The 12,486-nt window shown below is 42.7% G+C and overlaps 1 protein-coding gene across 1 annotated transcript in view; it reads right to left on the reverse strand.

Annotated features, from left to right (window-relative positions):
* The window catches only part of LOC126299558 (probable serine/threonine-protein kinase DDB_G0282963), a 137,137-nt gene that overhangs the window by 106,610 nt on the left and 18,041 nt on the right, over positions 1-12,486 (reverse strand). Inside the window, exon 2 of the mRNA XM_049991552.1 lies at positions 1,289-1,414. Coding sequence (XP_049847509.1) covers positions 1,289-1,414 — 126 coding nt within the window. The remainder of the gene's footprint in view (positions 1-1,288; positions 1,415-12,486) is intronic.

The raw sequence follows: 12,486 nt of genomic DNA on the forward strand, positions 1-12,486 counted from the left end.
ATGAGAGTCCTCCGTCTTAACAACTGTGCCACCTCACTTGGTACACGCATTATGTGGCACACCAGTATACACCACTATGGGCAAAATGACTGAAGTATATCACTCATAAATACAATATAGAGTTTAATATTTTATGATAAGTTCCTATGAGCTCTATTTAATTATTTCCATCAGTTTACAGGCACTTAAATCAAATAGAGAATTCCATCAGATATGAGCTGTTAGAACAATGAAATGAAATAAATAAGCACACATCTTGCACAGACCTCTTCGAAAGTCTTGAAAATCTTGCACTGAATTTCTTAATACATTCACTCCTTAATTACATATTTGCTACTGATACTATATTCCCAAGTTGACTTGGCCTTCCTATCTGTTCTTCAAATAGCACGTTCCGATCTGACAAAAAGTAATAAAGAGGAGAAACCTCATGAATGTAAAAGAAATTTCCAAAAATGCTTTATTAGCACAAACTCTTTCTTCACTCATCTAAATTTGTGGACTGAGGATACTTTACAGCTACACATGGAGTAACGATAATTAACGTGCACTTGTCACTGGTTTTACAGTTTATAGATAACTGTTGTTCAATGATGAATATTAATGTGACAAAGTTGATAATAACCTATAAATGTGAGATAAACAGCAATGTTTCAATATGCCAGAGGATGTGACAGTTTTACTTAAAGTAATTTCTTCTCTGTTCGGTTCATGTTGTTAAACTTGGTTGGAGTAAGCAGTTTTACAAAAGTTTATTAACACAATTTCTAACATTTATTTCATTGACATCTGACAGTTCACTTTACATTGAATGAGTCAGTGAGTGAGTGAGTGTGTGAGTGAGTGAGTGAGTGAGTGACAGTCAATAATAAAAATGTGATGGTGAAAATCTGAGTGTATGTCAGGTCAGAAGTCACATTACAAATGACTTTCAACACTCAAGCTTCTCAAATATATTACTCTATCTTTTTTAGAGCAACTAAAACTTGAAAATTTTGCACTGGAGAAGCACACAAATATACAGCCATGCTGTTGATGTCTAGAGCAGAATAACACATTATTGTTTTCTACAAATACTACAAAATGTGTTGTATCTGGACTCAGCCGACAACTTCTGGACACTGGACAGAAACAGTGAATAAATTAAGTGAAATGTAAGAAACCAAATACATGTCATGTGGTTTGTGGAGTACTGAATATTTTGTAATTTAAACACAACCCTTCACTATCAATAGCATAAATATTAATATGACTAAGTTACTGACAGCAAAAAATTACAGAAACTTACTGTCTTAATGGGTCCACATTTTCATTCTTCCCCGTAGGCAGTTTAAGGTATAGAAAAAGCTTTTCAGCAGTAGAAAGTTGGTTAACTTGGTCCAAAATTTTCATCACAGTCTGTTTTGAGCTAGAACTGCAAAAAGATAAAGTTCTTTCAGGATATTCAGTACATGTTTAATCAGGTGAACAGTAATATAATAAATATTATTTTTCTCTTATTGATAGGTGCATGGTAAATTGAAAACTATGCTTGAAAACAATATTATACAGCAATACTATATATTCATCTCCTGATTATCAAGCTGGTTTCAATATGTAAACTCACTGTGTGAAAGCTGGTTATGTTAACCAATGTAACACTTCAAAAACGACAGTCAATAAAATAAATAAAAGCTTATACAACCATTGTAACATGCATTTAGTAAATAGGAATCTAATACAATAGAATTTGATACTAGCCACTCTGCAGAAACACACAATGGCATTAGTACTCCAAGTGAGTGCACTATGACTGATATTACACTCTATACATGTAAATGATCTGATGGACAGGATTAGCAGCAATCTGCGGGTTGTTTGCTGATTGTGCTGTGGCATAATGGAAGGTGGTGTTGCTGAATGACGTAGGAGGATACAAGATGAGTCAGACAAAATTTCTAGCTGATGTGACAAAAGGCAGATTGCTCTAAATGTAGAAAAATGTAAATTAATGCAGATGACCAGGAGGAACAATCCCATGATGTTCGAATACAGGATTGGTAGCAAGCTGCTTGACACAGAGATGTGATTAAATATGCAGGTGTAACATTGCAAAGCAATTTGAAATGAAACTATCATGAAGGGAGGGAGGGGAAGGCAAATGGCTGACTTCAGTTTATTAGAAAACTTTTTGAAGCATGTAGCATATTTATAATGAAAATCACATATAGAAGACTAGTGGGACCCATTCTTGGAGTGCTGTTTATGTAGTTAGGATTGCCACCAGATCGTATTAAAGGAAGACTTTGAAGCAACTCGGAGACGAACTGCTAGATTTGTTACTGGTAGGTTCAATCAACATGGGAGGGTTACAGAGATGCTTTGTAAACTCAAATGGGAATACCTGGAGGAAAGATGACATTCTTTTTGTGAGACATTATTGAGAAATTATGTAATAAAATGTAGATTGCTGTTACAGTAGTTTGATGATGTATTATTGTGATGGATCCATTTCAGACAGGTTGCTGTCTTCAGACCACCTGCATAAGTTACATAGCATTTTTATTTTATTATAATTTTGGTTAATCATATTTAGTAGTTACTTCCATATACTATCAGTCATCACTGTTGTTCTGTATTAAGTTTAGGACTTCAAGCTATGAGTTGTTTTGTGGTTTCATAATTTGGCATTTTACCATTAGATTTGATGCCATTGTTGTTGTTGTTGTTGTTGTTGTTGTTGTTGTAGTCTTCAGTCCTGAGACTGGTTTGATGCAGCTCTCCATGCTACGCTATCCTGTGCAAGCTGCTCCATCTCCCAGTACCTACTGCACCCCACATCCTTCTGAATCTGCTTAGTGTATTCATCTCTTGGTCTCCCTCTATGATTTTTACCCTCCACGCTGCCCTCCAGTGCTAGATTTGTTATCCCTTGATGCCTCAGAACATGTCCTACCAACCAGTCCCTTCTTCTTGTCAAGTTGTGCCACAAACTCCTATTCTCCCCAATTTTATTCAGTACCTCCACATTAGTTATATGATCTACCCATCGAATCTTCAGCATTCTTCTGTAGCACCACATTTCGAAAGCTTCTATTCTCTTCTTGTCCAAACTATTTATCGTCCATGTTTCACTTCCATACATGGCTACACTCCATACAAATACTTTCAGAAACGACTTCCTGGCACTTAAATCTATACTCGATGTTAACAAATTTCTCGTCTTCAGAAACGCTTTCCTTGCCATTGCCAGTCTACATTTTATATCCTCTCTACTTCGACCATCATCAGTTATTTTGCTCCCCAAATAGTGTACATATTATATACAGATGGTGTCTGTTCCTTCAAACATCAATATCGGAAAGAACAGACACCATTCACACACTGATGATCACCTGCCTAATAACTTGTTGGTAGGTTTTGAGGAGATATGTGGCATTATACGTCTATGCAAATGTCATGTAACTTGCATAAATAATGGGCCACTGATATGCGTATGCAGTGATGGTGCCTGATAGCGACACAGATGGGTTCCGTTGAATTTACATCAGGCAAATTTGATCACTGAGACATCAACGTTAGTTCACTACGATGCTCCTTAAACACCTGTAGCATGGTTCTGGCTCCGAGAAATGGACAATTATACTGCTGAATGATGACATTGCCATCGGGGACAACATTAATCATGAAGGGACGCAGGTAGTTTGCATCTGTCAGCGTGTCTTCAATTACTACCACAGATCCCATGCAAATGCAGGAGAATGTTTCCCAGAGCATAATACTGCTCCCAACAGCCTGAGTCCATGGCACTTCATGTTTTGAGCTGCCGTTCACCTCAATGACGGCATCTGTGTATATGACCAGTAACCTAGTATAGCAAAAATGTGATTCACTCGAAGAGCTGACATGTTCCCATTGATCAATGGTCGAATCCCAATCGTCAACTGCCCATTACAAATATGATTGACAATGTAGTTTGGTTAACATGTGAACACATACAGATGGCCTCCTGCAGAGCTCCGAGTTCAACAATGTACGATGAACGGTGTGCTCCTAAACACTTGTGCATGAACCAGCACTGGGCTCCTTCAGCATAAACATTGCAGATCACAATCTATCCTACTTGCAGAACAGACAAGCCTCTGACCCCCACTTCATGTGAAGACTCCTGGACATCCAATAATTTAGTGCCTAGTGGTAGTTTCACTGTCCTCCTGTCTCTTTTTGTAGATGCTCATGACAGTACCACGTGAACATTCAACCAGGTTTGTTATTTTTTAGATACTCCTTCAGAGGCTCTGTGTATAATAATCTGCCTTTTTCAAAGCTGCTTATCTCATAGGATTTCCCAATTTGAAGCCCATATCTTCACTAGGGTGATCCCCTGGCTCTGTCTACTCCACTTACATGCTTTTGTTACTACATTGTATGCCCGCAACAACACCAGGTGGCTTTCAACATTGTGGTGGGCAGTGATCATCATGTTTTGGCTTGTCAGTGTATATAATAATGCTTGAACTGACAGCAACTGAGGCAGTGTAATTGCAGAAGGTTGGTTGGTTTAAAAGAGGAGAAAAGGGACCAAACTGCTAGGACATTGGTCCCTTGTTCCAAATAAAACAATGCCATGAGGGTGTGTGTGTGTGTGTGTGTTTGTGTGTGTGTGTGTGTGTGTGAGAGAGAGAGAGAGAGAGAGAGAGAGAGAAACGAGACTGACAACACAAAACGGAGAGAAAGGAAAAACCACAAGAATGACGGAAGGGCAACAAACACTTAAATTGACAAAAGGGGGGAAGAAAACCACAGAAACGTAAGAATCAGGTAGAAGAGATTAAAATGACAAAACAGATACCATGGTTGGCTGACCACGAGAATAAACAGTAAAAGCTAGCCACTCTGCAACACATTAAAACTTCCACCCTAAAAGCACTGAAGTGGAGGACACATAGGAACAAAGAACACACTAAAACTTAGATCAAACGATAAAACCCACCCTCAAGAATAAAACGTGAAACTAAATCAGCCGATGAGACATCAAAATTAGTGGCAACAAGTCCGGTAACCAAAGATTTCATCACAGGGCAGTCAAAGTGGGACAGTGCACTAGAATATGGGCCAAAGTCAACCGGGTGCCACATCAACACTGAGGTGGGTCTTCATGGGGCAGGAGGTAGCCATGGGTTGTGTGGCCAATGCAGAGCCAGCAGAGAACCACACAGTCGCTGCGAGAGGCCTGCATGGAGGGCTGCCACACATTCTTAGTGTCCTTAATGGCATGCAGTTTTTTGTGCGTACTGAGACTATGCCATTCCGTCTCCCAAAACCAAAAAACCTGGCGGGATAAAAACAAACACAGGTCAGTTATTGGAATGCCGATCTCCATAAGCGGTTTCCGTGTAGCCTGTTTGGACAGCCTGTCAGCAAGTTTGTTGCCTGGGATTTTGACGTGTATACACAAACATCACTCAATGACCAGACCGTTCCAGGGCATAGATGGACTCCTGGATGGTCACTACCACAGGATGACAAGGGTAGCACTGGTTGATAGCTTGTAGGCTGCTGAAGGAGTCAATACACAGAAGAAACAACTCCCCGGGGCATGAACAGATGTGCCTCAAGAGCACAAGGTATAGCAACCAGCTCTGCAGTGAAAACACTGCAGCCATTGGGCAAAGAATGCTGTTCAGTATGTCCTCCATGGACATAAGCGAAGCTGACATCAAGCCATCAAGCTGTCAGTGAAACCACTTCATTGCCTCGGTACACGTCAAGAATCGAGACGAAGCGACACTGGAGAGCCACGGGGTGAACTGAGTCCTTTGGGCTATGTGAAAGGTCCAGGCGAAGCCGTGGCCTAGGTGTACACCATGGAGGTCTATGTGAATGGACCTTGAGTATAGGTGGTAAAGGCAAGGACTCCGGTTTAGATAGAAGGGACCATACATGAACTGCAATTGTAGGCCCTGACCTGACCACCAATGTAGGAGATGAACCATTGTGGGTGGGAAAATGAGACGGTAATCTGGATGCACACAAGAACTACGAATGTGTGCGACGTAACTGGCGAGCAGTTGCATACGCCTGACCTGCAATGGAGGGATTCCAGCCTCTGCCAGGACGCTGGTCACTGGACTCGTCCTAAAAGCACCGGGTTGAGTAAATGCAACACTGAGGGCGCAGCCGAACCATAAACCAGACTCCAATAGTCAAGGTGGGATTGAACAAGGGCTCTGTAGAGCTGCAACGTCATAGAGTGTTCTGCACCCCAGTTGGTGTTGCTCAGGCAGCAAAGAGGACTGAGGTGCTGCCAGCACTTCCGCTTAAGCTGACGAAGGTGAGGAAGCCAAGTCAATCTAGTGTCAAAAACCAGTCCTAAGAATCAATATGTCTCCACTACAGTGAGGGATCGTCAATAAGGCAAAGTTCTGGTTCCAGATGAACGGTACGACACCTACAGAAGTGCATAACACATGACTTTGCGACCGAAAACTGGAAGCCGTGGGCTAGAGCCCATGACTGCGCATTGTGGATCGCACCCTGTAGGTGCCGCTCAGCAACACCAGTACTGGTGAAGCAGTACTAAATGCAGAAGTCATCTGCATACAGAGAGGGTGAGACGGATGGCTGTACCACTGTTGCTAGACCGTTAATGGCCACTAAAAATAGAGATACACTCAATACAGAGCCCTGTGGGACCCCATTCTCCTGGATATGCAATTGGAGGGGGGAGAGGGGGGGGGGGGGAACTATGGGAGGCACCAACTTGGACATAGAAAGTACGAAGCAAAAGGAAATTCTGGATAAAAATCGGGAGCAGGCCTCAGAGACGGAATTCGTATAATGTGGCAAGGGTATGATGTCGCCAGGTGGTGTCATGTGCTTTTCGTACATCAAAAAAGATGGCAACAAGGTGTTGGTGTATGGAAAAGGTTGTTCAGATGACAGACTCAAGCGGCACAAGATTATCAGCAGTAGAGCGAACCAGGTGGAAACCGGCCCAGAACAGAGCCTGTAGTCCACGTGACTCCAGGACTCAACCCAACTGCCGACACACCATATGTTGCAGCAGCTTACAGAGAACATTTGTGAGGCTCATGGGCCGATAGCTATCCACATCAAGTTTTGCCAAGTTTGAGCACTGGTATGATGGTGCTCTCCCTCCAGTGCAATGGAAAGACGCCATCGCACCAGATCCAGTTGAAGACCACGAGGAGATGCCGCTTGTAGTCAGACGAGAGATGATTAATCATCTGACTGTGGATCCGATCTGGCCCAGGAGCTGTGTCGGGTCAATGTGCAAGGGCACTGAGCAACTCCCACTCTGTAAATGGGCATTATAAGGTTCACGGTGGTGTGTAGTGAATGAGAGGACTGTCCCTTCCATCCCCTGTTTGAGAGTGCGAAAGGGTAATTCTCCGATGCAGAGGCACGAACAAAGCGCTCAGCAACCGTGTTTGCATCAGTAGATAACAAGCCATTTATGTTAACACCGGAAAAACCTGTTGGAATCTGGTACCCAAAAACTTGTTTGATCTTTGCCAAGACTTGGGAAGGTGACGTATGACACCAAATGGTTGAGACGTATCGCTCCCAACACTCCTGTTTCTGTCTTTTGATAAGCTGGCAAACATAGGCACAGAGATGTTTAAAGGCTATGGAGTGCTCCCGGGAAGGGTGCCACTTATGCCATTGTAGGGCTCACTGACACTCCTTAATTGCCTCAGTGATTTCTGGCAACCACCAAGGAACTATCTTCCACCGGGGCAACCCTAAAGAATGAGGGATTGTGTTTTCCGCCGCAGAAATGATCGTTGTAGTTACCTGCTCAACCACCACATCGATGTTACGATGTGGGGGAGATTCATTGGTGACAGTAGAGGTGAAAGCATCCCAGTCAGCCTTGTTTAAAGCCCATCTGGGCAGGCGTCCATGGACCTGACGCCGGGAAGTGGTGACTACTACACAGGTCATCATGTGCTCTCCAGTGGATACATGGGAGAAAACCAGGACTGCAAATCGAGAGATCAATGGCCGAATATGTGCCGCATGCCACACTGAAATTTGTGGGGGCACCTTTCTTTAAGAGGCATAGGTCGAACTAAGAAAGTAAAGTTTCGAGATCTCTGCCTCAGCTAGTAAGCACGGTGCCACCCCACAAGTGGTTTTGAGCATTAAAATCTCCTGAAAGTAGGAGAGGTTTGGGGAGCTGATCAATCAGTGCAGCCAATGTGCTCAGGAGTACTTCACCATCTGACAATTATTTCCTGCATCGTCTTTATCTGGACAGCTACAGCTTCAGGAGGGGTTTGGAGGGGCACAGGCTCACTGCATACTGAGTTGAGGACATAGACACAAACTCCACCTGACACTCTATTATAGTCACTATGGTTCTTATAATATCCCCTATAGCCATGGAGGGCAGGGGTCCGCATTTCCAGGAACCAGGTTTCCTGAAGGGCAATGCAGAAAGCAGGTGTAAAGCTTAAGAGTTGCCGTAGCTCAGCCAGGTGGTGGAAAAAACCGCTGCAATTTCGTTGGAGGATGACGTTATCGTGAGGCTGGGAAGGCATGAAGTGCACATGGAGGCAGGTTATGCCTCAGGGTCACCTGCTGCCACCGACTGAGTATTTGTAGCCATTTCTATGGTGGATGAGGCATCAGTGTGATCCAGGTGGGCAGGAGATGTTAAGACCTCCACCACATCCTCAGATGCAGGACTGATAGGGAATGGTGGTGTTGGGGCCACTGGAGAGTCCTACTTCAGCAGACTACTTCTTAGTTTGCTTGCTCTCTCGCTTCTCTTTAGGGGCTTGCTGGGAAGATTTCTCCGAAGCAGCTTCAGGCATGGAGGAAGACCGTGAAGCTGTTTGTCCCGAAACTTTTGGCTCCTTGAGCCACTGGTGAGTGTCCGCCGTGGCATTAGTAGAGACCTTGGAAGCGAGGGCCCCAAGGGACCCCTTCCGCACAAGAGGAGCCGAAGGAGGCTTTTGCTTCTCCTGCAGGGGGCAGGGGACCAATGTCGTGCCTTGGGAGCAGCGAAGGAAGATTTGTCACCTACCACCAAGGAGGTGAATGTATTCTGGTGGCCCGAAGGGCTCACTGTTTGTGGCGCGGAGTGAAGAACGACTGGCAATTGGGACGGCAATGGTGACATAGCTGCAGCATATGTCAACATCAATTGAATGGAGTGTAATATTTAAAATTTACATTTAGCCTCTCTGTAAGTCAACTGGTCCAGGGTCTTGTACTCCATGATTTTCCACTCCTTTTGGAGTACTGGGCAGTCTGGAGAGTAGGGGGAGTGGTGCTCTCCACAGCACATGGAGTATCTGGGAGCAGTGGACGTCCACAGTCTCGATATGTGGCACTGGAAGTGCAGCGGAACGACATATGCCCGAACTTCCAGCACTTAAAACACTGCATAGGGGGAGGAACATATGGTTTAACATCACAGCGGTAAACCATCACCTTGACCTTTTCAGGCAATGAACCACCATCAAAGGCCAAGATGAAGGCACCGGTAGCAACTCTGTTGTCTTTGGGTTCCCTGTAAATGTGTCAGATGAAATGAACACCCCGCCATTCTAAATTGGTGCAGAGCTCGTCGTCAGACTGCAAGAGGAGATCGCGATGGATAATGATCCCCTAGACCATGTTGAGGCTTTTATGAGGAGTGATGGAAACAGGAATATCACCCAGCTTGTCACAGGTGAGTAACACTTGGGATGCTGTCTGAATCAAGACTACATTCCTCCCATGGTGTAGCGAGAAATGATTTAGGGTCATGCCTGTCGACATTGTATTCGATCTTGCCCTTCTTAGAGACTGTTGGTGCTGTACGGTCACCAGCAAGAGATGACTTAGTCTGTTTCATTGCGGGTCACCCACCCTGATGTCACCCACTCCAATCAGGGGCTCTCCCCACAGGCATCACCCAGCCACAGCAAAGGCCAACTGGCATGATGGCTATTGCCGGGAGTGTTCATGCCCCAGGAAGACAGGCATCTACTCCTTGGCATATGTGGAGAGTTTACAGCTCAGGCATCAGGAGTGCAATCCCTCTGTTCTCAAGGGGCTACCACCAAATGCATACATGATGGCCCCACCACAGCAGACTGGCTACCGTGCTGGATACTGGGCACAGAGAAGTCCCATATTGTCACGGGGACGAAAGAGGACAGGAGACAATGGAAGAAGATGGCATACCCCGGAAAGTGTCCTCCCCCAAATAGTTGAATCACAGGTGGAGATGCAAAGCCATGACAAGAGATTCAGGAGATCGAATTTGAGGGCACAATGGATAACTCATGCACCATGTAAGGCGTCCTTCCCCATATGGCCTGCATTTCTGTAGAACTTTGAAAGTGGCAGGTCAAACCATAGAATGGGACCTCAACTCATAGGGCCAAAAAGCGTGAGAGTCCTTTTAGTCACCTCTTACGACAGGCAGGAATACCTTGGGCCTATTCCAAACCGAAGACCCATAGGGGGGTGGAATTACAGAAAGACATTTTTATACATACCACCAAAATGGTGCTAAAATCTTTATTATGCTGAAACTAGTTTCAACAATTTAAGTCACCATCTGACAGATCTCATAGATGTTGATGAGAAGCTAGTTTCAACCTAATACCACATACATAAAATACCTTACTATAGCTACGGAGTACAATCTAAGGAAGATTTTATGACTATGAAATTTTACTGTGTGGATGCCTGCTTCACTATATTGGTTATTTTTGAAATATTTGAACAGCATATCTCCTAGTAAAAGACATAAAAGATATAATGCAATGTTTGTATCACCTTTTCATTCTACTATCCAACTTAGCTACTATAAAAGTGGTAAAAACAGTGCATTGCCAGTGTGACATTTGCAGTAACTGAAGAAAAAAAAATACCCCAACTGCAAACAAACTACACAAATAGTAAACATTTTCACACCTGCATATCACAATATTTTTGTCATATCTTTCAGCTCATCCATTAGGAAAAAAGTAATCGAAATCTTCTTCACAAAATTAGCATAAACTGTCACACCTGAAATTTCATTTAATTCATAAATGCACAACAAAAAGCAAACAAATGCATTTTTACATACAGTAGTTCAACGCACTTTCTGCAATGACAGAAAAACAATGAGTAACTGTAACCTAAGATAGTTTATTATTTAAAGCTGATCTGCATATGCCCATCATACAGTTTCTAGGGCATTGAGCAAGCATTTATTCACAAAGTCACTCTCATTTAAGGTTTCCGATGATTCTGCAGCACTCAAAAACTCTTATAGCCAATGAGTAAGAGTAATCTTGAGTCTGTGTCAAGCTTACAGAGTTCAGTAGTGCATGCACTTCTGGCAAAAATCCTTAATGTCTCCTTATATAAACCAATGAATACTTTCCGAAATTACCAATTCCAAGAGCCCACATTCTAATATGAGTTATGATGTATGCAATGAGATTCTCATGTAATGACCAAGAGTGTGAAATTAGACAAATTAGTGTATATACAGAGGGGTACAAACAATCTTTCTTCTGCAACATCACCAATAAATGGAACAACAAATGCAGAAAATGATTCTGGTATGTTATGTATGCTCCATCAAATACCACATGAGTGTTAACAAAGTACAGATGTACATGAAGATATAAAATTAATTATATAATGCAATGATGAGCTGAAGTGCAGTCAGCTAAAAGGGCCTAGTATACCTAAATGGCATGGTAACAGTGTGCCTTTTACCATGCCACTATCGTATCATCACACAGACAGAACTACACTGGCAGCTCTGGTAAATATGTTGGTAAGATAAATACAGTTAATTAAAATATATCAAAACACACAATGAAAAATTTAGCAGAAATAACCTGTCAGATTCTCCCATACATCGGCTTTGGCACTTCAAAGTGTTCACCTTGCTCCTAGGTGTCTCAGGTGTGGAAACGATCTTAATTTTTCAGTAAAAATTAGGCCTGTAAGTAACAGTTTTTTTAAATGAGGGGCTTTTGTAGTTCAAGCATGTTAAAACAATGATATGAACATTTAAAATCTGTACTAACTGGTTTCTTGAAAATACATAAAACTGGGACCAATGTTTCCTGTTCATTTTTCAAATCTTTAAATAGTTATCTGCAAGACTGGGTCAAGTTCAGAAACCTGATAACTCATCCACAACCAGAGAATACTTAACACAAAATTACTACTGTTCAGTAGGTAACATTTAAAAATATTTATTTGAATGGCTAAAGGCTCTTGAGGAAGACAGACTGATTTCTAAATACACTCTAAAATAAATAAATAAATATGTGCCACAAAATAGTTATCTAAACAGGATGAAAATCGATAGATGTGATGTACATAATTGACATGATGTGACCGACTCAAAAGCAGAGCTACTGTTATCCAACAAATATAAGAGGAACAGGTGTACTTCTTACCCTGTAAAAGGATGTGAGCTGTTGAAGGATACTATTAACAAGTATTCCAGGCCCTCTTCAAATAAGAATA

Source organism: Schistocerca gregaria, chromosome X (genome assembly GCF_023897955.1).
Source record: "Schistocerca gregaria isolate iqSchGreg1 chromosome X, iqSchGreg1.2, whole genome shotgun sequence".
Classification (NCBI taxonomy): domain Eukaryota; kingdom Metazoa; phylum Arthropoda; class Insecta; order Orthoptera; family Acrididae; genus Schistocerca; species Schistocerca gregaria.